The sequence below is a fragment of the Silurus aristotelis genome (assembly GCF_946808225.1).
Source record: "Silurus aristotelis genome assembly, chromosome: 8".
NCBI classification, from domain to species: domain Eukaryota; kingdom Metazoa; phylum Chordata; class Actinopteri; order Siluriformes; family Siluridae; genus Silurus; species Silurus aristotelis.
The window spans coordinates 127,501-155,000 of NC_139581.1; the positions used below are offsets into that span (position 1 = coordinate 127,501).

The following is a 27,500-nucleotide window of genomic DNA, read 5'->3' on the forward strand; positions in this document are numbered from 1 at the left end:
CTACTACACACACACACGTCCATCACTACTACACACACACACGTCCATCACTACTACACACACACACACACACACGTCCATCACTACTACACACACACACACACACACACGTCCATCACTACTACACACACACACACACACGTCCATCACTACTACACACACACACACACACACACGTCCATCACTACTACACACACACACACACACACACGTCCATCACTACTACACACACACACACACGTCCATCACTACTACACACACACACACACACGTCCATCACTACTACACACACACACACACACGTCCATCACTACTACACACACACACACACACACGTCCATCACTACTACACACACACACACACACACGTCCATCACTACTACACACACACACACGTCCATCACTACTACACACACACACACACGTCCATCACTACTACACACACACACACGTCCATCACTACTACACACACACACACACACACACGTCCATCACTACTACACACACACACACACACACACACACACGTCCATCACTACACACACACACACACACTCGTCCATCACTACACACACACACACACTCGTCCATCACTACACACACACACACACACTCGTCCATCACTACTACTACACACACACACACACACACACACACACACACACACACTCACGTCCATCACTACACACACACACACTCACGTCCATCACTACACACACACACACTCACGTCCATCACTACACACACACACACTCGTCCATCACTACACACACACACACTCGTCCATCACTACACACACACACACTCGTCCATCACTACACACACACACACACACTCGTCCATCACTACACACACACACACACACTCGTCCATCACTACACACACACACACACACTCGTCCATCACTACACACACACACACACACGTCCATCACTACTACTACACACACACGTCCATCACTACTACTACACACACACACACGTCCATCACTACTACTACACACACACACACGTCCATCACTACTACTACACACACACACACGTCCATCACTACTACTACACACACACACACGTCCATCACTACTACTACACACACACACACGTCCATCACTACTACTACTACACACACACACGTCCATCACTACTACTACACACACACACACGTCCATCACTACTACTACACACACACACACGTCCATCACTACTACTACACACACACACACGTCCATCACTACTACTACACACACACACACGTCCATCACTACTACTACACACACACACGTCCATCACTACTACTACACACACACACGTCCATCACTACTACTACACACACACACGTCCATCACTACTACTACACACACACACACACGTCCATCACTACTACACAATTAAATAAGTGAAGTGTGTGTTTGTGTAGTAGTGATGGATGTGCATGCACGTGTGTTACTAAGGTAGTGTTGAAACCTCACCGTCTCTGGATGAGGTAATCCTCCAGGATGTCGAGACAGCGCACCATCTGGGAGAAGATGAGCACACGGTGGCCTCCAGCCTTCAGTTTGGGGAGGAGCTTATCGATAAGAACCAGCTTCCCTGCTGCCTGGATCATTGCCTGCAAGTGGAAATCGGCAAGATCAGCCGCGTGGTTCTCTCGAAACTCCTCCATAATCTTCTCCTCCGCTCCTGAAACATAGAACAAAGACGTGGAACTGATTAATGATCAGAACAGTTTTACACCAAAATGAGCGTTTACATTTCTCATGCCACATTCTGCTTTTAAAAAACCCCTCTGTAGTGTCAGATGAGTGATTTTGTTGAGTTGGAGCTCTGAGTCTGTGACAGCGGAGCTGAAAATTAACTAATTATCCAATCAAATCAGAAATGTTCACTTCTATTTGTGTAGAGTTTTAACAGTGAACATTTTCCCAAAGCAGCTCACAGATAAAGAGTTTTTAAAGTTGGAATGTAGAAGTTTCTCCCTAATAAGTGATCCAGTGGTGAAGAAAAAAACTCAGACTTCATGAGGAAGAAACCTTGAGAGGAACCAGACTCAAAAGGGAACCTCATCCTCAACACTGAATGTCCATCACAGTACCATCAGTGTTGAGGTTATAAAGGGTTCAGTGATGGACGTTTACATGCAGAACTGTTTATATAAACTGTGGTCCTGAGAACATTGGAGGAGACTTCATATTCATCCTCAAAGTTCTTTAGTTTCTAAGTGGATCTTGTAGCTGTTGATGTGGAACCATCTCCAGCTGCAGAAAAGTTCACCCAGAGGTAGGATGTCAGGATGAACCAGGCAGATATAAGGAGGAGAAGAAAGGGACAGTTGTGTGCCACTAAACATTTATTTAATACTGAAGTTGTTCTCAAACTCAAAGGAAACTGCGTCTCTGCTGGTTAGTGAGCAGATAAATGTGAGTGTGTGTGTGAGCACTACTAATGAGCTACAGTTAGGTAGGGGTGTGTATGTGTACCGTTGATGAGGTAGGGGTGGTTGCAGCACTTGCGCAGCTCCATCATGGTGTTAAGGAGGTTGGGGACACTTGATGATCCTCCTCCGCCTCCTCCTCCTCCACTCTTGGAGAGGAAGGTGAAGTTCTTCTCCAGGATAGCTCTGTAGTATTTCTTCTGGATGTTTGTGAGTTCCACCTCGATGATGGTCTCCTCTTTCGGTGCCAGGTTTTTCTCCACATCCTCTTTCAGTCTCCGCAGCATCATGGGTTTGAGGATTCCTTGAAGCTTCTGAACCTGAGATAGAGGGAGAGAGGGAGCGAAAGAGAAAGAGAGATTATTACTCATCAGGTATTTTTAAACAGACCTTTAATAAATAATCCCAAAGCCCTACTGAGTGATGCGCTCTGATTGGTCAGAAGGTGGTGGTTAGTTCTCTATAGCAGCAGCTCTGATTGGTCAGAAGGTGGTGGTTAGTTCTCTATAGCAGCAGCTCTGATTGGTCAGAAGGTGGTGGTTATGTTCTCTATAGCAGCAGCTCTGATTGGTCAGAAGGTGGTGGTTAGTTCTCTATAGCAGCAGCTCTGATTGGTCAGAAGGTGGTGGTTAGTTCTCTATAGCAGCAGCTCTGATTGGTCAGAAGGTGATGGTTAGTTCTCTATAGCAGCAGCTCTGATTGGTCAGAAGGTGGTGGTTATGTTCTCTATAGCAGCAGCTCTGATTGGTCAGAAGGTGGTGGTTATGTTCTCTATAGCAGCAGCTCTGATTGGTCAGAAGGTGGTGGTTAGTTCTCTATAGCAGCAGCTCTGATTGGTCAGAAGGTGGTGGTTAGTTCTCTATAGCAGCAGCTCTGATTGGTCAGAAGGTGGTGGTTAGTTCTCTATAGCAGCAGCTCTGATTGGTCAGAAGGTGGTGGTTATGTTCTCTATAGCAGCAGCTCTGATTGGTCAGAAGGTGGTGGTTATGTTCTCTATAGCAGCAGCTCTGATTGGTCAGAAGGTGGTGGTTAGTTCTCTATAGCAGCAGCTCTGATTGGTCAGAAGGTGGTGGTTAGTTCTCTATAGCAGCAGCTCTGATTGGTCAGAAGGTGGTGGTTAGTTCTCTATAGCAGCAGCTCTGATTGGTCAGAAGGTGGTGGTTATGTTCTCTATAGCAGCAGCTCTGATTGGTCAGAAGGTGGTGGTTATGTTCTCTATAGCAGCAGCTCTGATTGGTCAGAAGGTGGTGGTTAGTTCTCTATAGCAGCAGCTCTGATTGGTCAGAAGGTGGTGGTTAGTTCTCTATAGCAGCAGCTCTGATTGGTCAGAAGGTGGTGGTTAGTTCTCTATAGCAGCAGCTCTGATTGGTCAGAAGGTGGTGGTTAGTTCTCTATAGCAGCAGCTCTGACAGTCGTGCAGGGTTTTATTAATGAGCTCTTACTGATGCATGACCATTGCTATAGTAACGGCTTGAACATAGGTACTCAACCTCAACGTACAACACGCACACAACTGCTGTTCCGATGTCACAGACAACTGTGTGTGTTTTTCTGCATGTGTGTGTCCAGTTGTACCTGTTCTTCAGTTTTGAGGTCTCCAAACTCCTGCATGAAGGTGGACTCTGAGGGAAAGCGATCTGGCTCCAGGAAGTTCAGGAGGCTAAAGAGTTCTTCCACAGTGTTCTGCAGTGGGGTTCCTGTCAGGAGAACCTTGTGTTCCTGTAGGAGATATAGATAAACACGTACAGTAAGACAATAACAGGTTTTTGAGCTGCACCGAAGGTGAATAATGAATTTATAAGTGTGTTCTGTAGCCCAGTAATCGCCGTTAATTGTGAGTGTAAAAACACACACCATGTCCATGAGCTTGAGTCCCTCGAGCAGTTTACAGTTCCTATTCTTCAGCCTGTGAGCCTCGTCGATGATCACACATCGCCACGGCACACTGCGCAGCTCCGGGCAGTCAGTCAGAATCATCTCAAACGTCGTGATGATGGCATGAAATTTATAGGCTCCCTTTATCACACGACCCTGACAGTGCACACACACACACACACCCCAGTATAAGAATCATATCCACTACACACTCAACACACCAGAAAATACGAGAAAAGTTTAAACTCTTCACTACACGGTAATAAAGACCTAATAAACATCTTTTATAGTGTTCAAGTTAAAAAGTGGAATAAGGTGCAGACACTGTACGTATACCCAAACTGTACAACTATTCTAAGTGTGTGTGTGTGTGTTTATTATATAGCTGAAAAATCCAAGTGACGGTTTAAGAGAACTGCTAAACACCAAGGCTACAGGAAAAAGAGCAACAGAGAATTGAGATTTGATCAGAATGATGGTGCTGTTGAATTGTTTGATAATGGTTTTTGTGTGTGTGTGTGTGTGTGTGTGTGTGTGTGTGTGTGGTGGTGGTGGGGGGGGGGGGTGTTAATGTGCACCTGAGCATCTCTGTAGTTCATCTCGTAGGCCTGGATGGTCCTGCGACTGGCCTGACTGCCATGATACACCACAACGTTGAGCTCTGTCCATGTCCGGAACTCTCGCTCCCAGTTGGGAATTGTAGAAAGTGGAGCGATAACCAGGAATGGCCCATGGATCCCCTTCAGGTAGATCTCATACAGAAATGTGATGGACTGCACAGTCTTCCCCAAACCCATCTCATCCGCCAGGATACAATTCCGTCTGAACAAAAATCAATTAACTTTTTTTTTTTAAACATCACAACGTACTACAGTTACAGTGTAATGCAAGAAGAAGAAGAAGAAGAAGAAGAAGAGAGAGAGACCCTGAAACCTCCTCAGGCTAATGAGAAGTTTAACATGGAAATAAGTCACAAGGAACAGAAGTGTAAATGAAAGTAAACAGTAAATGTAATATTTAATAGAAAAGTGAGCCTTTAATTTTTCTTACAGCAGCTACACAATCAGCACTGCATTTACACAATTAACACATCAGAAACAATGTGATGGACTTAAACTGTGGAAGAAGAAACACTGAGCAAAATCATTTTATATACCGAGTGTGCAGTTACAGCAGTATGATTAGGGGTGTGTGTGTGTGTGTGTGTGTGTGTGTGTGTGTGTTGAAGCTCAGTGATTCAGACACCAGTTTATTAAAACCCTTTAATCTGTTAAGGAAAACAGGAAGTGTATGTGTACACACAGAGCAGTGTGTGTGTGTGTGTGTGTGTGTGTGTGTGTGTGTGTGTGTGTGTGTGTGTGTGTGTGTGTAATTGCATACATACGTGTTACACCAGTTGAACAGGAGCCAGTTGACTCCCTCCAGCTGGTATTCCCTGAGTGCATTGCTGTTTTTATATTCCCGGGAACTCTCGGATTTCTGCCAGTCGCTAGCCGGAGGTCGCTCCTGTTTCCAATAAAACACAAATTACACTCAGTGGTTTCTCCTGAACCACAGGAACGTGGCACTTTTCCCTTTCATTCAGCCAGAGGGAAATAAAGAGAATGAATAAAGCCAGAGAGAGAGAGAGAGACAGAGACAGAGACAGGGAGCAAGCAGACAGACTGCCATCTCACCACACGCTTTATCTGCGGCTCACGACTCATCACTTGCTCAAACTCCTCGATCTTCCCTGCATCGATGTCAGCCTTCAGTTCCCAAGTGCTGTCCTCATATGGCAAGGAACACCACTTTACCAGGTACAGACTCACCGGCTACAGCGCGCACACACACACACACACAACTGGGTTCAGTTTAATGTCCCATAGTGAAGTGATTTTACACTAATACAGCAAGAGAAATTACACCCCACACACACACACACACACACACCTCTCCATTTTCATCTGTGTTCTCAGAAACATCCAGAACACGATCCACCTCCACGTAATCCGGGTTAAACGGCTCATCGTCCATCTAAAAGATACAACAGTAGGACCACACACACACACACACACACACACACACACACACACACACACACACACACACACACACACACACACACACACACACACACACACACACACACAGTATGAGAGTTTTTTACCATAATTTCCAGACTATAAAGTGCACCCATATATAAGCCGCACCCACTGAATTTGAGAAAGATTTTTATTTTTAACATAAATAAGCCGTGTCTACACTGAAACTAATGAACTTTACACAGTGTCTGTTACACGGTGTAACGGGTGAAATATGTTGCGCTTCCTTTAGGAGCATAGCAGTATCTTGGGAATTGCCTGCCACCGTATTTTTCCGGTATTACTGCATGTGTGCAAGACCGAGGAATATGTCCTTATTATTTTCTAATGCTCATTTCTAAGTTTCTTCGACTAACCCGTAACGCTGTTGCCAAGAAAAATAAAAAAGCACGAGTTTTGGAAACCTGTCTGTACTTATATGATTTGTGTTGTAACTGGAGTTAGCGAGCTCTCCCTTCACCCAGACTCAACATGCTACAACGGCTTGTATCTAAACAGCAGCCCACCAAGAAAGTCATTGTTTACTGTCTTCCTCCTTCCTTTCACAACTATTTCTCTCGGGAGTTTATATTTTGGCATTGGCATGCGTTTAAAAATCATCATCGGTGGAAGTTTTTTCTCCCGATGCAGTGCAGCTCAGAACACAGGTGAAGTGTGTTTTTTGTTTCCGTTCGGAAATTTCATTGGTCTAATGTTATGGGGTTCAGTTTTTTGGCTTGAAGTTTGTGAAACCAGGAAAAATCCATAAATTAGCCGCTTCGCTTGTTTAAGCCGCGGAGTTCAAAACATGGGGAAAAAAGTAAAGGCTTATAGTCCGGAAAATACGGTAAGTAATTATATTATGTACAGTATATTATATAAAGAGAGGGAGGAGTGATTGTTTTAGGTGATGCTTATGCAGACTATTGCTACACCTGCTGCTTGTGTGTGTGTGTGTATAAGTAAAAAAGATCAACTACCACACATGAGTAATCCTTCTCCTCTCAGAAGAGGTTGTTCTGAGTGTTAATGCTGGTGTACATAAACTCTCACTGTGCTGCTCTTCTCCACACAACAGCAGCTCAGACTGAATGCTAACACCCCTGCCATTTCTCCTAAACACTATCACACACACACACACACACACACACGCTCTGTACTTGTACTCTGCACTAATCTAACAGGTAAAATGTGATGAACCTGTACAGCCTCCAGATTAGCAGCAAACTCTAAAGCAGACACTGAGCGTTTGATTTGAGCCCAAATGACTCCTTTAAATGTGAAGAATCTACAGGCTGAGATCATAAAGTGTGCCATTTTACTGCCTTCACATGAGGCATTATAAACTCCCTCCCCATGGCCTCCATCATCAGCGCCAGCCATAAACTGGGATAAAACCCGGGGAGGAAAAACAAAATGGTGGTTCAGCAGGAAGTGGAGTTCACTGACCTCTGTGAGGAAGTTGTTATGTGCCTGTTTGGCTTTAAAGCGCTTCACTTTCTGGTGGATTCTCTTATCTTTCTCAAGTTCCTCCAGATCAGCCCAGCGACAGTGCAGGTACGAGCTACACACACACACACACACACACACACACACACACACACACACACACACACACACACACACACACACACACACACACACACACACAGTTAAATCAGGCAAGAAATGTTATGAATAATACATTTTTCAGGCAGAGAAAATATTCCTTCTTATATTTTACAAAAAATATATAAAATATAATGAAACTAAATTGTGAGCCCACAGCATTATAAACACACATTTTATATATAAATAAATATATACACAAATTCACAATTATTTTATATATATTATATATGGGATGAAGTAATGATAAATTATATTTTTATTAATAAAATGTTTGGGGGAAAAAGGCATAAAATTATGTAAACAATACAATCCAATAAATGGTCAGTAAAGCTGCAGGGAGGAGACACCAGTTCTGCCACACTCACAAACTCTTGAATTTGACGTAAAATTCCTCGATTTCCACTTCCTGTCCCGACTCCAGCTGCAGAGAGAGAGAGCGAGAGAGAGAGAGAGAGCGAGAGAGAGAGAGAGAGAGAGCGAGAGGCTTTAATGTGCTCAATATTTGCTTGACTTTCAACTTTCAGTTCAGCAAAGCTACAAATCACCACTGGAGGAAAGAGAGAAAAAAAAATAAATAATCAGCAGCCATGTGTTTATCACGCAGCACGTTTTCCTCCAACACCACGTGAACAAGTTCTGCTTTTCTGGCTCGCACGTTTCCCCTCCCCCACACACTGACAGGGTGAGAGAGATGGAAAGATGCGCGTGTGTGTGTGTGTGTGTACACAGAGGGGAGCAGTAGTGAGTCATGAATCAGTTCATCCCCCCTGCACCACACACAGGGAGCTGACCCACGCCTGGCCTCCTGCCAAAACCACAGCTCCACTTCAGACGCCAGAACCTGCCATTTCCCTGGGAGGAACCCATTCACAGCCACACTACTGAGAACCACACACGCGCCTCACTGCTCTTATTACTACTACACAACACACGCAGTCCCTGTGTGTACGTGCATGCGTGACCAGCAGGGAGACAGAGAAAAACTAATCAGAAAGAAAGACACAGGAAAAAAAAGGAAGGAGAAACAGTGAGTGAGAGAGAAAGAATGCTGATAAAAAATGAGGGGAAAAAACAAAACAACCGACACATAATGAGAGAGAGAGAGAGAGAGAGAGAGAGAGAGACAGAGACAGAGACAGAGAGAGAGAGAAGAGGGGTGACAGGGGGACAGTGAGAGAGAGAGAGGAAGGAAGACAGACTGCTGAACATAGTTTATTTTAATATTTTCGTGTTTAATTAGTTTTTATTTTGTCCTTGATTTAAATTTTATTTCTCTCTATCTTTATTCTCATTATTATACTTTATCTCTTTCTTTTTCCTGTCTGCTGAGACACAGAGACGGTATTTTTCCATAGGCTGTAATTTGACTGACTGAGAGGAAAGCGAGTGGCCGTGCTTTAACAGTGACCATAACAAACCTCACAGCACATCACTATTCTCACACACACACACACACACACACACACACACACACACACACACACACACACACACACACACACACACACACACACACACACACGTGTAAAATGACAGCAGCAGGTGTAAAGCAGATGTTTCTCTTATAAGCCCCACAGTTATGGAACAACCTTCCAATCAGTGTTCGGGACTCAGACACAGTCTCAGTGTTCAAGTCGAGGCTGAACACATATTTATTTAGTGGAGTCTTTAGTCAGTAGGTGTTTGTGAGGTAAAGGAGCAGATCTGGAGGGATCATGGATATGGAGTGTTTGGTGAACTGGGATATTTGGATGCTGTCGTCTCCTCACTCTCACACGTTCACTCAGGTTTGTTGATGGTGGTGTGGTGGGCTGTCCCCTTGTCACCCCTCTTCTCTCTCTTTCCCTCTCTCTGTCCCCCTGTCACCCCTCTTCTCGCTCTTTCTCTCTCTCTGTCCCCCTGTCACCCCTCTTCTCTCTCTCTCTCTCTCTCTCTCTCGCACTGTCCTCCTGTCACCCCTCTTCTCTCTCTCTCTCTCTCTCTCTCTCTCACTGTCCCCCTGTCACCCCTCTTCTCTCTCTCTGTCCTCCTGTCACCCCTCTTCTCTCTGTCCCCCTGTCACCCCTCTTCTCTCTCTCTCTCTGTCCCCCTGTCACCCCTCTTCTCTTTCTCTCTCTCTGTCCCCCTGTCCTCTTTCTCTCTCTCTGTCCCCGTCACCCCTCTTCTCTCTCTCTCACTGTCCCCGTCACCCCGCTTCTCTCTCTCTCACTGTCCCCGTCACCCCGCTTCTCTCTCTCTCTCTCTCTCTCTCTCTCTCTCACCTGTCCCCCTGTCACCCCTCTTCTCTCTCTCTCTCACTGTCCCCCTCCTCTCTCACTGTCCCCCTCCTCTCTCTCTCTTTCTCTCTCTGTCCCCCTGTCACCCCTCTCTCTCTCTCACTGTCCCCCTGTCACCCCTCTCTCTCTCTCACTGTCCCCCTGTCACCCCTCTCTCTCTCTCACTGTCCCCCTGTCACCCCTCTCTCTCTCTCACTGTCCCCCTGTCACCCCTCTCTCTCTCTCACTGTCCCCCTGTCACCCCTTTTTCTCTCTCACTGTCCCCCTGTCACCCCTCTTCTCTCTCTCACTGTCCCCTGTCACCCCTCTTCTCTCTCTCACTGTCCCCGTCACCCCTCTTCTCTCTCTCACTGTCCCCGTCACCCCTCTTCTCTCTCTCACTGTCCCCGTCACCCCTCTTCTCTCTCTCACTGTCCCCGTCACCCCTCTTCTCTCTCTCACTGTCCCCGTCACCCCTCTTCTCTCTCTCACTGTCCCCGTCACCCCTCTTCTCTCTCTCACTGTCCCCGTCACCCCTCTTCTCTCTCTCACTGTCCCCCTGTCACCTCTCTCTCTCTCTCACTGTCCCCCTGTCACCCCTCTCTCTCTCTCACTGTCCCCCTGTCACCCCTCTCTCTCTCTCACTGTCCCCCTGTCACCCCTCTCTCTCTCTCACTGTCCCCCTGTCACCCCTCTCTCTCTCTCACTGTCCCCCTGTCACCCCTCTCTCTCTCTCACTGTCCCCCTGTCAGCCCTCTCTCTCTCTCTCTCACTGTCCCCCTGTCAGCCCTCTCTCTCTCTCTCACTGTCCCCCTGTCACCCCTCTTTTCTCTCTCTCTCTCTCTCTCTCTCTCTCTCTCTCTCTCTCTCTCTCTCTTCCTCCCTCTTGGTCAACTTAAAATCAGTGTCATTCTTCTCTTCAGATCTGCCCTATTCATCTGCCTCTGGATGGAGTTCTCTTCAGTTGGAGACACTGTGCAGCTGAAGATAGTTCCACACCAACAGCCTACAGATCCAACTAAAGAACTTTGAGGATGAATATGAAGTCTCCTCCAATGTTCTCAGGACCACAGTTTATATAAACAGTTCTGCATGTAAACGTCACTGAACCCTTTATAACCTCAACACTGATGGAACTGTGATGGACATTCAGTGTTGAGGATGAGGTTCCCTTTTGAGTCTGGTTCCTCTCAAGGTTTCTTCCTCATGAAGTCTCAGTTTTTTTCTTCACCACTGGATCACTTATTAGGGAGAAACTTCTACATTCCAACTTTATAAACTCTTTATCTGTGAGCTGCTTTGGGAAAATGTTCACTGTTAAAACTCTACACAAATAGAAGTGAACTCCACTCCCTCTCTTTTCCAAATGAATGAAAAGCTGTATAATGAAATATTCTGCTCCCTGAGCACTCACCACTCCATGTTCTCTCAACATTTCTCATTAGAGTACACCTGAACACACACACACACACACACACCCACACACACACACACACACACACACACACACACACACACACACACACACACACACACACACACACACACACACACACACACACACACACACACACCCCTCCAGGCGAATGATATAAGTGTTTAATGCTGACTGTGAACACTACACCACCCAAAGATGAAACACACAGTCACTGCTGCAGGCTTCAGTCTTAAGTCTCCTATTACTGCATTTCAGGACTGAGGTGGAACCTGTGTGTGTGTGTGTGTGTGTGTGTGTGTGTGTGTGTGTGTGTGTGTGTGTGTGTGTGTGTAAGAGATTGAGCACTTACCTGTTTCTTTAACATACGCAGTCCCATGATCTTCTCCACCACAGGACCTTCAGCATCAAGCAGCTCCTAACACACACACACACACAAAATCCTATTAACAACAGTATTTTACACATACACTCAAACAGTACAACAAGGTGTGTGTGTGTGTGTGTGCACGCGCATAACACCGTTTGTTCAGATGTGGTAGAAGGAGATTTGGGTCCAGCAGAATCTTCGTCATCATCCGAGATCCTGAACTCCAGATCTTCAGTGTAGCGCTTTCTCTTCACCTGTCGGCTCGAGCGCCGCTTCTGACACACACACACACACACACACACACACACACACACACACACACACACACACACACACACACACACACAGAGAAAATTCATAAATTCTGGCTTTTTCAAATCTTAGTGGAAAATTTAATTTAATAAACTTAGCAGTGTCAAACTGTGTGTGTGTGTGTGTGTGTGTGTGTGTGTGTGTGTGTGTGTGTGTGTGTGTGTGTGTCTGACACACATGGCAGTGTTTGAGAGTGTGTGACGTCTCAGGTTGAGGAACAGATTAGCTGTAGTGTTACTCAATTCTCTGACACTAAAATACCCAGCATGCACTGCAGTCACTACCAGTACCTGATGGCTCGATCAGCCAGGTGTTTTAGAAGTGATGAGCTACTAGAACTGACACTAGCCAGCCGAGTTCACTGCTGGTTACCATGGTAATGACTGTTGGTGGTGTAGTGTAGAGTGCGCAGTGTTAGTTACAGGTGTGTACCTGAACTCCGTCATCCTCCTCCTCCTCTGGAGAAGGGGGCGGAGTTTTCTCTGTATCTGAGGTGACTGATGATTCTCTCTTCCGCTTCCCTTCCTTCTTAGTGCTGCTCTCAGTGTCGGCCTTCTTACTGCTGTACACACAAAGTGTTTAACAACAAAAACCCAAATCCACAATGTTAAACTGGTATCTAAAGCTACTTATGCAGAATAAGTACACGAGTGGAAGAGTAGGGAAAATAAATTAAGAACAAATGAATAAATGAGCACCGAACTTAACGATGCAGCTATAGAGACAGAATAGGGGCGTTTACTGTGTGCATTACATACACCACTATATAAATGTGCTGTGTGTGTGTGTGTGTGTGTGTGTGTGTGTATAGTCCTGATCCTTCCCTCTCCTCTGTTCCACAGATTATAGAGCCCTCTTTGCTCTCTCTCTCTCTCTCCGCACTCGTTCATGCTGTGGCCCCTTGCTCCTTTCATTCGCACGCCAAGAGCAATCATATCGCCCTGGTAACCGCCGGTCACATGACCCGCACCTGTTCCTCTGGCTGGACGCCACTCGCTCAAGCCATCTGCTCCCCCCAAACCTACCCCCCCTCCCACACACACCCTGTCTGTCTCACTCTCTCCTGTCTCTCTCCTCTCTGAGACACCTGAAGCAGCAGCGCTCAGTTTCACACACACACACAGAGAGAGAGAGAGAGAGGGGGGGGGGGGGGATTCGTAGAAAATAAAGGCAAATAAAAAACAACAGTGCATGAAAAATAGAAACGCAAAGAAAGATTATAATATAAAATGGAATGGTCATGTATGTTCTCTAGGGGGGAGGAGCTTACTCTTTCTGTCCTGTCAATCATAGGGAAACTAACCAATCATGTGTCTGTGCACTCACATGTAAAAGAGGGAAAATAGCACTTTCCTCCGTGTGTGTGTGTGTGTGTGTGTGTGTGTGTGTGTGTGTGTGTGTGTACTCACAGAGATCAAGCCAGCTTAATCCTATACACCCCCCCCCCCACACACACACACACACACGGCTAAGGGGTTAATGGGACACCTGCTGTCACCGTGAGATGACTCATCCTGAACCGGACCACCCCAAACACACACACACACACCAGCAGCTGCTCTCTTCCACATACACACAATTGTTTATTCAGCTCTTTTACAGGCACATCACCAGAGCAAAAAACACAACAGAGCAACAGGTTCAGTCCTGTAAATAAACCACACAAAACCTAGAGAATTGGAGAATCACCCTCCTCACACTCGCTTCACTCACCTTCACTCTCACCCACCCCCCTTCGCCTCACTCTCACTCAACCACCCCCTTCGCCTCACTCTCACCTACCCTCGCCTCACTCCCACTCACCCACCAACCCACCCTCGCCTCACTCCCCCACCCACCCACCAACCCACCCTCGCCTCACTCCCCCCCCCCACCCACCGTCGCCTCACTCCCCCACCCACCGTCGCCTCACTCACCCTCACCCTCGCTTCACTCACCCATGATATAAGTGTGATAAGTGTGGATGATATAAATGTGTGTGTGTGTGTGTGTGTGTGTGTGTGTGGTGGTCCTTATGGCCAATCCTTCCTCCATCCATTTTTTCTATTACTCTCCCTTCATCCATATATCCTTCACTCTTCTTTCGTTTCTCTTCCACCAGTCAGCCTCATTCTTTAATCAGTTCATTCCCTTGCTGTTTTTTTTTACCCCAAGTCTCTCTCCCCTTTTCCTCCTTCTGCTCTGTCCTCTCACTCCATCTGCTCTCACACGCCCCCCCCCTCTAAAAGAACAAGTCTTTATAATCTCTTCCTCTGTCATCTTTAAGCTTCAATGTCATACAACTTTAAAACTTTAGAAAAGGAAGGGCGGAGTTTATCGAGCTGTTTAAGGACAAACAAAGAGCAACAGAGCATGCGAGGTAGAAGTACACACACACAGCAGCACTTCCTATGCAACCACCACTGTTGTGGTTTCGCCGATCTGAGCGTACAGGATGTACTTTGTGATGGCCCGCATGTGTCTGCGTCAGACCAGGAAAGGGGCGCGCGCGCGCGCACACACACACACACACACACACACACACGGTTAAAGGGGAAGAAAACGGTGTTCATGTGTAAAATGCAAGGTTGCTTGGGAACATGTCAACGAAGTAAAGATGAGAAGCGTATTTGCATTGCAAAGCACTTTTAGTCCACATACACACGCACACGAGATTACTGTGTCAGAAGAAGTCATGTGAAGTCTGCGTGCACACACACGCATGTGAGCAGCGGGAGTGGCTCAGTAAGGTGTTATAGTTTTACTCACTACTGGATAGGAACACAAAGTTAAAACACAAGGGGAGGATTTTATAGGCTGTGACACATCCATGACTCACCACACACACCACACCAGATGCAACACGCATGTGGAGGTGAATACAGACTGGGATTCAACCTGGCAACCCAGATTCAATAAATAAATTAATGAAACACATTTAAAAAGCAGAGATCCGCCTTTACCACATGATTAATGACACTAACGACCATCCTGAATGGATACACACCCCCTCCCCCAACACACACACACACCCCTCCTTGAGATGACCTCTGGCTCCACCCCCTTCCCCATAGATGAAGGAGGTTAGAGGCGGAGCATCACATTCCTGAGCCGGATCACATTACAGCCTTGCACTGGAGACCAGAAGAAAAATGTCTCTCTCTCTCTCCCTCTCTCTCTCACACACACACACACACACACACACACACACACACACACACACACACACACACACACACACACACACACACACACACACACACACACACACACACACACACACACACACACACACACCCTGCATGGCCATCTAACCACTGCAAGCATTAATTAAAATAAATAAAATAAACAGCCTGTAAGGGGACTCCACTTCAGTGCAGATTACCCATGATGCATTAGGTCATGTGTGGGAACAGAGGGTGTTGTGTCCTGGTGCAGATGGAGCTCAGTGACACTGAATACACCATTGTAGCTAATAACTGACTAATACATACAGTGCATTGTGGGAGTCCAGTCCTGTAGTGTGCTGGTTGTAGCAGTACACCCAAGTACACCCCAGCACACCCCACCCCCTCCTCTCTCACATGCTTATAAACCTTACTGAACATGGACTATGAAGTTAAACCCTGTGTGTGTGTGTGTGTGTGTGTGTGTGTGTGTGTGTGTGTGTGTGTGTGTGTATACCTAGGCTTCTTGGTGCTCTTAGATTTAGGTGCGGTCGTCTTGACCTTCTCCTTCAGTTCTTTGGGTGTTTTGGGAGTTTTCGGGGTTTTTGGAGTCTTGGGCTCTTTCACGTCCTTGGCCTCCTTCTGCTTTGGTTTCTTTTTGCTCTTCTTTCCCGGTGGAGACATCTCGCCATCACCTACTGAGCCTATTAATACTCCACCCACATCCATGCTAACATCCTCATCCTTCTCCCCCATTGCCACCTCACCCACCTTTGCTTTCTTCTTTTTCTTCTTCTTGGGCTTGGGCTCACTGCCAGGGGGCTGAGACTCACAGCTACCTGTGTGCAGGGAGGAGCTTGGGGTGGACACGCAGGTGGAGGATGGGGTTTGGGAAGCATCTGATGGAGAATGCTGTAAAGAAGAAATAGAAGACAAAACACAGTTGAAAGGCTTTTAAAGGAGACTAGAGGAAACCTGTATCATTGCCTTTTCATTTATCACCCAGACCACGACACACACAGAGAGAGAGAGAATGAATATAAATACAAATATAAATCATTAAGATTCTGAATAAACATCACTGAAAGCTATTAGAACAATGTAAACTTATTTATATATTTTCTATCACAAATAATTTTATCTAAACATGTTTAATAAATAACTTCATGACACTTCTGTTCTCTCACAAAGCCTCTACTGTACCATCCAACCATGTTAAATAAACAGAGCTGTGTATTGTGGTCCTTTTGGCCACACTGGTGATGTTTTGGCTCTGGATTTCTTTTTAAATATATAAATGTGAAGGATGAGAGTGATTATGAAGGTGGGCAAAAGACAAACGATCTCCAGGCTGTGCTGCATCATGGTTTTATGGCTCATCTTGGTGGTGAAATGCAAATTTCCTGTAACGGACTAAAAGCGTGAGGTGCATTTTGCATGCAAAATGATCACAAGGTCACAGAGCACCACATCCACCACCTCCTCCACCTCTCTTCCACTGCTGCTGCAGCTTTAACCGATAAACGTCTCATCTCTTCCCCTCATCCAATAATCAATTGCATGAATGACAACAGGACGCTCTGTGCATCTCTAATTTGACAGCCGCCGCCGTCCAGAATGCGATATGCTCCGTATAAAGTTTCATCTCTCCGAGGGGGGTGGGTTAATCTAGCAGGCAGAGTGCGCACTACGAGAGCTAAATACTCCCTGAAGGAGGCTTTTTATCCTCCTCCACCCCCCTGCGTGCAGCAGATGAAGAATGAGCTAACACCCAATTCATCTGTTGAAACCCGGCACCTCTGCTTGAGACTCGAACCTCGTTTAAAACACCATGCACCAGATCCACGGCTGAACTCGGGCCTGCCTCGGACCACCACTGAGCCTGCACTTACTGACACAGGCTTTACAAACCTCCTCACATCTGGAAATATGATACATCCCATAATATTAAACAACAGCAGAAGAGACACACACGCATCCGAACTGTTCTTTTATCCACACAGAAGACCTCAGACTCTAGCAGAGGGCGTGGCCTTAACGTTAACTGACTGGTGGAAACATCTAAAGCCCTACATCCTACACAGGTGATAAACAGCTACAAACTGTAGGTATTAAAAATGTGAAGGAGAAAAGACTGCATCACCTACACAACTGCCAACGACAAACTCGCCTCCCTTTAACTTTTCACATTCTTCATCCACTCTCACCGTGGAGCTCGGCTGAATCTCCTGATTGCTCGTTTGTTCTATCAATTGTGTGACATCAGGTGTTTTCTAGCGCACAAATCTTCAGCATTTAAAGACTGTACAGAAGGGTGTGCCTCTCTCTCTCTCTCTCTCTCTCACACACACACCCCCCCATTCAGGTGTGTAGTGTTATTTGATTTGTTTCTTATACATCCCTTTACACAAGCGGTGTGTGAACTTTGTACAGATCAGTACAATCCCTGTGTATCACCTCAGCAGAGAGCTTCAGAACACACAGAGTCTGGTAAGTGTGGGCCATGAGCACCACACGTGCGTGTGCGCACACACACGCACACACACGCACGCGCGCTATCCTTCATCAAATATTTGCCTAAAGCTGCAGAAGCGTCACGCCGAGACACCCTAACCTCAATAATTAAACAGCAGCACAGCTGCTCCGGAGGCTAGTGTCTCTCTCCCTCTCTCTCACACACACACACACACACACACACACACAAACAAAGGGGAAAAAGAAAGGAGAAGACAGGAGAAAAGTAAGACACAAAAGAAAGAAAATAAAGGCTTATGAGCCCCGAGGCTATGAGACGAGTGCACAAGAGCAAGAAGAGGTACAGCCGTTCGACATGTAGGTCACACATACACACACACACACGGGGAGGAGTGCAAATTAATCCTGACATCCTCAAATGTCAGCTCACTATCAGGAGAGGAAGACACCAGGAGAGAGAGAGAAAAACAGAGTGTTCCTGTGCTGCAGGCAGCACAGGAACACTAAAGACCAGTCATTGTGTGTAAAGAGGTCAGGAGAGGAAGAAGGCTGACTGCACATCCGAGTCACATGACCTGCACTAATCCGTTTTCCCTACTGACCCCTCCTCCATCTGACCACCATTACCGCACACACAGGTACAGAGAGACTGCAGGAGAATCAACATGTACATCAGAGAAGACGACAGACAACAAGAGTGAAATGTACAAAAAGACTGAGAAAGAATGAGACAAAGCTAAAAGAGAAATATTTGAGAGAACAGGAAAAGTGAGGAGAGAAAAAGGGAGAGGGGCAATAAGAAAAAATATTAGATATGAGACAGTCAACAAGAAGAGAGACAATGATGAGGTCAAGAAGAACGAGAGAAACTGAAAGAATGACATCAAGGGTGAGACACTGATATAGATAGAAATAAAAAACAGGGGATAAAGAAAGAAAGACAGGGAGGGGAAGGAGGGCAGACAGGGAGGAGTGAGTGTGCAGGAAGAGACCATTTCCCCTTTGTTGGGGGTGGGGGGGTTAAGAGATTAGCACAGTGGCGCCTGTGTGTGGAGGCGGAGTCAGGACACAGAACAGGAAATAAACTGTTGTAAAAATGCATTTCCCACAATGCCATGTGCACAAACACACAATCCTGGCTGCTGATTGGATGTTTTATTGTTTGTGTTGACCCGGTCAAATGTTTAATCCCAGCACTAAAGTCTTAGTGCAACCATGGTGACGAGCATAAACAACTGTTTAGGGTAAACTGATGATTACACTTCATCGCTCACCTTAGATCTGATTCAAGCTTTAGTGCCACATCTCAGTCCCCTCTCACACTCAGTCCCCTCTCACACTCAGTCCCCTCTCACACTCAGTCCCCTCTCACACTCAGTCCCCTCTCACACTCAGTCCCCTCTCACACTCAGTCCCCTCTCACACTCAGTCCCCTCTCACACTCAGTCCCCTCTCACACTCAGTCCCCTCTCACACTCAGTCCCCTCTCACACTCAGTCCCCTCTCACACTCAGTCCCCTCTCACACTCAGTCCCCTCTCACACTCAGTCCCCTCTCACACACACACCTCTTAACATTCACAAAAAAGAACATGATATCAGTGCACCGAGTGCATTTCCACCAACACTACACAGGAAAAGGTTTGACTGTGGAGGCAACAACTGAATAAATCAGCATAATGTGTACTTTCAAAATACAAGATCAAAGAAAAAAGATTTCCCAACTTCAAAGAAAGCCCCTCCCCCTCCCCCACCCACACGCAATGAGGACTTTCCAAAAGACCAAATGCGCCCCCCTGGTGACATGGCTGTGTTTTATTCCCCCCACCCCCTCAGCTCACCTGCACAAAAAGACAATGTTCCATATCTACTCACTGATCTACCCTTCATCCCACCTACACACACACACACACACACTCACCTGCATGTGAGGCACTTGCTGGTGGTTAGCTGGTGGTGACGAGTGTGGGTTGGAGACCCAGTTCCTCAGCAGGGTTGGTGGAGGAGAAGAGCCCAGGGGCTGCTGGGGCACAGAGTGTGCAGGAGGAGTTCTTACCTGCTGCACCTGCTGGAACTGTAAGCCAGATGTCTGCAGCTGCTGAGGAAGAACCTCCGCTTGGTTAGGCGCATTCATAGCTCTCTGATTGGGTGACAAGGTGCCATACATCTGGGGGTGCTGCTGTGGGTGTGAGATTGGACCCTGGCCTCTTTGAGGAGGTGGAGTTCCAGCAGGGTTTCCCCCCAGGTTCCTCATAGGTGACATGGAAGGTGGAGAAGCATATGATCCCTGAGGAGGTGGTGGAGGAGCAAGATGTTGCTGCTGTGACATTTTGGGCTGCGTCGGATGTATATTTGGGGGGGGTAACTGGTTGACTGGGTAACACTGTGGCCCTGCAGGGGTGGGGTAACACTGCACAGGGGCATTGGGGTTGTTGCTGGTGTTGAGGCTCATCCCTGAAGCGTTGGCTAATCCCTGATTTAGGTTGCCATATTGAGGATAAGAAGCATATTGACCTGAGCTGCTGTTAGCGACCTGCTGGTTGTTTATGCTAAAGCCTATGTTCTGGTGGCCTCGCCCACTAATCATCTGCTGCTGTTGCTGCTGCTTTGAAGGACTTTGGGGAAACTGTGACTCTGGATGATGAAGAAACTGCGGACCAGCCTGCTGATGCTGTGGAGTCTGAGACGGATGCCGCAAGGCAGGAGATGCCATATTGGTCACCATGTGTCCTATAAAACGGTTCGCTTCCTGAGACAAACCTTGAGAGAAGTGGTTCATCCTGGGAGAAGTCTGAGTCTGGTTGTGCCCTTGCATACCACCAAATTCAGAGCGACCCATGTAAGGGCCTAATTGATGACTATGAACTTGCTGCTGTTGTGCCTGGGGAAACTGATTTTGGTCAGGCATCTGAATTCCTTGGGGACCCCAGTTATTCCCGGGTGCAGTTTCTCCACCATCCTGGAATGACTGTCCCACTCCTGGTCCTCCACCTCTCCCATCACCCTGTGCTCCTGGATAAACGTGGTGTCCACCAGCTGTGCCATTTCCGCCATGATAGCGTGAATGAGGAGAGGAGATCCCGTTGGCAGGGCCTGGGCCTTGGCCGTTAGCACTCATGCGACCTCCTTGGGGGTCATACTGTCCGAAGTGATCAAAGTGGTGCCCCATCTTGGGCTGAGGTGGAACAGAAGGTGTAGAAAGGTGGAGTGAAGAAGAAATCTGGCTGTAAGATTGGTGCTCGTGTGTCATCTGTTGGTTCATGGGATTGGCTTGGCTTTGGGAGGAGTACCCACAATCCCCCAAACTTTCTAAACCATCCGAGAATAAATTTCCATCATCTCCGAAGAGACTCATCATTCCCGGGTCGGCCATGTTTGACTTTCAGATGGACAAAGCGGGGGAGAGTAGAAAACGTGCACTGTACACGTCCTAATGCACTAGCTAATCCACAGCATGTCACTCCATGTTTCCTTAATTCACATCAGAGAACGCAGCAGCAGGTTATACAGACCTGAAGGGAGAAAAGATTGGAACAATTTAGGACTAGAAATATATACATTTTTATATAAATAACAGAAACCAACGTGTTGACAATAATAATCTGTTTATGAGACTCAGGTACGGCTGTAAAGTGAGGACAAAGATTTGGACAAAACTACAGAGCATGCAACATCCTGCACTTCCTGTGACATGTCCTGCACTTCTCATAGTTAGACTAAAGAAAACTAGATATCAGTTTAGCAACATTTAGCCTCATTAGAAGCGACTACCTCCAAAGGGCCCCCATGTGCCCTACTCCCCCCCCCCCCCCAAAAGGGCCCCCATGTGCCCTACTCCCCCCCCCCCCAAAGGGCCCCCATGTGCCCTACTTCCTCCAAAGGGTTCAGTGGTACCTTTTGTAACAGCTAAATCTTCTGAGAACTCAAAGTAATAAAACTCAAAATTGCGCACTACTGTGTGAATAAAATGCAGTTTTAGAAACAGCATAGACTCTAGTCATCAGTTTACCCCTCAATCAAGTTTAAATCATTTTCTTTTTATCCCCCACTTCAGTTGGGTCAGTTGTAACTGACTCTCAAGCCAACCTCTAATCCCTGCCCCTCCACCCAAGCCTTTTTACCCTCAGCAACAAAGGGACACACACACACACACACACACACACACACACACACACCACAAACTCATTCATTCTGTCTTTACAATTCATAAAGAACAAAAGAAGCAGGCAGTAGTTAAAGTGGAGCAGCTGCCGGGCCTCCCACCTGCTGAAACCCAGCCTCCAAAACCAAAGCTCTTTGTGCTGCCGCCGGAGCATGTGTGTGTGTGTGTGTGTGTGTGTGTGTTTACAGCTACATCTGCGTGTCTTGGCAAGTGTGTGTCTGCAAAAATATACATACACACACACACACACATCCACATCTGTGTGTGTGTGTGTCTCCTTAACCTGACCAACATAATCAGATGAGCTGAGGGAATTATGGAGATGTGAGATAAACCAGGCCGGAGATGGGCTGTGTGTGTGTGTGTGTGTGTGTGTGTGTGTGTGTGTGTGTGTCCGTCCTCGATTAAAGGCTGAGAGTGCACATGCATGAGAGGGGGTGGATGAGGAATGCATTGCTTCAACTTCAACCAACATCCCCCATCACACACACACACACACACACACACACACACACACACACACACACACACGTCTCACAGCTCCTCCCCTTTTGCTCTTCATTTGGCCTCCCGCTTCCCCAACCTATTCCTCTTTTCCTTCGTTTTCCAGTCGTCCATTTCTAAACTACAATACAAACATTCCAAAAAATCAAATTAAACTGATCCATAATACTTAAAAAAAAAAAAAAAAAAAAAAAAACTGACTCGAACACATTCTCACACCTGGCATCAGCACGTGCCCTGGGTGATCAGATCACAAGTGAGCAGTGACACACACCTGGCATTATGAACACCTTTCAGTGAGAACTTGTATAGATTTCATGCTGGATTGAACATCACACACAAGAGATCAGTGTGACTGCTGAATTATTTTTCAAACTGAAATGACCCGGAATTTTGATCTGACTGACGAATCTTTTACAAACAAACATTTTAATCTCATAATTTAAAAAAGTATGATGAGTAAAGCTATGGAAAGCAGCTACTTTTCTTTGCTGTTACACAGGGGGTGCGTCCATTAAACCTAGCAACAGAGAGCTGTGATATTCAGTACTATTTTCACAAATCCTCACTTCCACAGGTGAGAAGCTGATCCCTGCGGCAGGTTTGGGTCCCAGACTACACCTAATGTGGTTTGGCACAAAATGCACCCAATTAACTAATACTGAGAAAACCAAGAGAATCTCATTCACGAAGAGTCATTTATAAAATCTTTTAAACATTTTAAATAAAGTGAGGACATGTACAACCCTTTTACAACTCTTCAAAAGTACGGTCAGAAACCTCACAGCTCGGGAAACATTTTCTCATCTGATAAAAAAGGCATGTCTCCTGCTCAGTCAAGTAGAACTGAAAGTCATCTTCCTGCCACAGCTCTCCCCTCTAACTCGCTCTCTCTCTCTCTCTCTCTCTCTCTCTCCCTCACACACACACCCGGAAACTGTTGAGTAATGGTAAATAACTCCACCCTACAGAGACTCCTCTCATGGCCTCTTATGTAATATACATTTACTTCCTGTCACATATGGAAAAGAGAAAACCAAGGCAGAGTAATGTGAGACAGCAGTGTGTGTGTGTGTGTGGAGCAAGTCACTGCCAGTGTGACTTCCTGTACAGACACACACACACACACACACACACACACACACACACACACACACACAGAGATAAACACAGCTATACACACTCAACATTGTATTATTAATACAGTATATTACAAGGATGCATAAAGCACATGAGAACTATTAGACAAACTGAAAGACAGAACATCTATAGGTGATGATTCACAGCAGGAAGACAAGTTTCCCCTCTGCATCTCTACAACCACAAACAAATCACCAATTCTCTCTCTCTTTTCCTCACACACACACAGACATTTTCAACAACTCTCAGGAATGAGTAAACATGAGAGAGAGGTTAAGGGGGGGAGAGAGAGAGAGAGAGAGAGAGAGAGAGAGAGAGAGAGAGAGAGAGAGAGAGAAAAAGAGAGGGGGAGAGGAAAAGAAAGAACAAAAATCACTGCTCACATAACCAGGAAAACGTTAAGAGCTTTTCACACAGGGTACACCCACTCACTTAGGGCTCCTGACTAAACCTCAACACTTGAGTGTGTGTGTGTGTGTGTGTGTGTGAGTGTGTGCGCGTGTGTGTGTAAAACACATCATGCATGCATCTGAACAGGAAGAAGGACAGACCCATTTTACATCTCACTAATCGCTCACACACACACACACACACACACACACACGTGATGTTTCTACACGTGCAGGGTTCTTACACATGTTGAGTATATAAGGATGAGCACTTCATTACGGAGATAAACACACAACAGCATTGTGACTGGAAGTGCACAGGAAGCGCTGAGAAAAAAAAACAAGGCATTTCCTGTTAGCACCACAGAGCTCACCATAGTCTGCTCACTGTCTGATATCACGTGTATGTATGTGCATTATATATATATACACACACACACATACATACACACATACCAAAAGTTTGGACACACCTTCTCATTCAAAGAGTTTTCTTTATTTTCATGACTATGAAAATTGTAGGTTCACACTGAAGGCATCAAAACTATGAATGAACACATGTGGAATTATATATGGAATTATATACATAACAAAAAAGTGTGAAACAACTGAAAAATGTCATTCTAGGTTCTTCAAAGTAGCCACCTTTTGCTTTGATTACTGCTTTGCACACTCTTGGCATTCTCTTGATGAGCTTCAAGAGGTAGTCACCTGAAATGGTCTTCCAACAGTCTTGAAGGAGTTCCCTGAGAGATGCTTGGCACTTGTTGGCCCTTTTGCCTTCACTCTGCGGTCCAGCTCACCCCTAAACCATCTGGATTGGGTTCAGGTCCGGTGACTGTGGAGGCCAGGTCATCTGGCGCAGCACCCCATCACTCTCCTTCTTGGTCAAATAGCCCTTGATGCCTTCAGTGTGACTTTACAATTTTCATAGTCATGAAAATAAAGAAAACTCTTTGAATGAGAAGGTGTGTCCAAACTTTGGTCTATACTGTATATAATAAATTTTATATATATATATATTTGGCTTAACAGTACGGCAAGGCTCGATGTTTATTTACAGATCTATTATGGAAACTGTGTTCACTAACTGGACCCTGCTGAACACTGAATCTCACTCTCTGGCCTCCAATCAAACACTTTACACTGATTAAAGCTTTCTTAGGAAGATAACCTAACAAACAAAAGTGGGCAGGGCTTAGGTTCAGCCAATTAAACTCATTAGTTCGAGTTTAAGTGTTTAAATGGCTTTATTCCTGGACACGTGCATACACACCTCTGAGTGACCTAAACCCTACACACTTCTACACCTGTCTTGTCCACAAAACCTGTGTAAAGACCAGAGCAGAACCACAGCCACCTTTACGCCACCACCATCTAACGCACTTTGAGGTCAGGAAGTCTGAGGGTGCTGAGGGACTCCTGATGTTCCGCAGGTTACTGAATGAGAACTTTATTATAGCCGACGTGAGTCTGATTGCCAACACATGTTGATAATCACGCTGCAGGCTTAAGCAGGAAATCTAATTTCACATGCTCACTCGCTTCAGAAGCAACAAATGGAGGAGAAAAACAGCCATACACACAAAACTCCACTGTTTAAAACACTAATCATTTAGTTTTAAATGACGGAGGCAGGGGGAAACAAAAAAAAATAAAAATTACATACACACACACACACACACACACACCCCACTTCCTGTGTTTATGAAATCAACAAGCTAGTACGCTAACAAGAATTTCCAGTATAATGTCCTGTGCTTATTCAAACAGTAATTCTACACATTAACATACACATCACCTCTGAGCTCAAACACAAAACATTTATTATAGAAGGAAAAAAAACAAAGTGAAGAAATATGGGAGGGGTGTGTCTGAAACCTGAATGGAAGCTGCTGATTGGTGGGTTGCTGTGACACTCATGATGACATCACTAGGTGGCCAAGCCTTACACCATACACAAACTAAAACCCACACACAAGTAACACTTCACACTCTTTATACACACACACACACACACACACACACACACACACACGCTGACCGGCAACAGAATAAAAAGTTTTAAACCTGTATGAGTACCAACTGTGTGTGTGTGTGTGTGTGTGTGTGTGTGTGTGTGTGTTTGTGTGTGTGAGAGAGAGAGACAGACACACACACAGTGGTCATTAACACACTGCCTAACTCTAGCACTTAGTGCCCCAGTAACTGATTAACCAATCTGACCTCCACAATTCTCTCTCTCTCTCAACCACCTATTACGTCACAGATACACAAACGCATAGAACAGAGGAATCATGGCAAGAGAGAAAAAAACACCAATTTGTCTTTTTTTTCATTTGCCAGCTTTACACACACACAGACTCCAACACACACACACACACACACACACACACACACACAGTCCTCCACCACACACACACACACAGACTCCACCACACACACACACACACACACACACACACACACACAGACTCCACCACACACACACACACACACTCCACCACACACACACACACACACACACACACACACACAGACTCCACCACACACACACACACACACACACACACACACACACAGACTCCACCACACACAGACTCCACCACACACACACACACACACTCCACCACACACACACACAGACTCCACCACACACACACACACAGACTCCACCACACACACACACAGACTCCACCACACACACACACACAGACTCCACCACACACACACACACAGACTCCACCACACACACACACACAGACTCCACCACACACACACACACACACTCCACCACACACACTCACTCCACCACACACACACACACACACACTCCACCACACACACACACACACACACTCCACCACACACACACACACACACACTCCACCACACACACACACACACACACACACACACACTCCACCACACACACACACACACACACACTCCACCACACACACACACACACACACACTCCACCACACACACACACACACACACACTCCACCACACACACACACACTCCACCACACACACACACACACACACACTCCACCACACACACACACACACACACACACTCCACCACACACACACACACACACACACTCCACCACACACACACACACACACACACTCCACCACACACACACACACACACTCCACCACACACACACACACACACACACTCCACCACACACACACACACACACACACTCCACCACACACACACACACACACACACTCCACCACACACACACACACACACACACTCCACCACACACACACACACACACACACTCCACCACACACACACACACACTCCACCACA

At 46.3% G+C, this 27,500-nt stretch overlaps 1 protein-coding gene and 1 long non-coding RNA gene across 6 annotated transcripts in view; one reads left to right on the top strand and one right to left on the bottom strand.

The window, feature by feature from the left end:
- chd7 (chromodomain helicase DNA binding protein 7) overlaps positions 1-27,500 on the bottom strand; it is a 60,979-nt gene that overhangs the window by 23,125 nt on the left and 10,354 nt on the right. For 3 of the 5 annotated variants that reach the window (XR_014534582.1, XM_083547717.1, XM_083547716.1), the window contains exons 2-16: positions 19,893-21,483; positions 16,015-16,409; positions 12,784-12,913; positions 12,192-12,314; positions 12,022-12,087; positions 8,345-8,400; positions 7,818-7,932; positions 6,238-6,321; positions 5,982-6,119; positions 5,690-5,811; positions 4,884-5,127; positions 4,285-4,461; positions 4,006-4,149; positions 2,477-2,750; positions 1,469-1,679 (exon numbers count right to left, since the gene is read on the bottom strand). Coding sequence is in view for 4 of the 5 variants with exons in the window: in XM_083547717.1 (XP_083403843.1) it covers positions 1,469-1,679; positions 2,477-2,750; positions 4,006-4,149; positions 4,285-4,461; positions 4,884-5,127; positions 5,690-5,811; positions 5,982-6,119; positions 6,238-6,321; positions 7,818-7,932; positions 8,345-8,400; positions 12,022-12,087; positions 12,192-12,314; positions 12,784-12,913; positions 16,015-16,409; positions 19,893-21,344 (3,731 nt within the window). In the remaining variant the exon portion in view is untranslated. The remainder of the gene's footprint in view (positions 1-1,468; positions 1,680-2,476; positions 2,751-4,005; positions 4,150-4,284; positions 4,462-4,883; positions 5,128-5,689; positions 5,812-5,981; positions 6,120-6,237; positions 6,322-7,817; positions 7,933-8,344; positions 8,401-12,021; positions 12,088-12,191; positions 12,315-12,783; positions 12,914-16,014; positions 16,410-19,892; positions 21,484-27,500) is intronic. The other 2 variants (XM_083547719.1, XM_083547718.1) reach the window with 1 other exon arrangement.
- Positions 13,480-13,962, top strand: LOC310729753. Its single transcript, XR_014534653.1, has 2 exons — positions 13,480-13,730; positions 13,763-13,962. It is a non-coding gene; the product is annotated as an uncharacterized lncRNA (long non-coding RNA).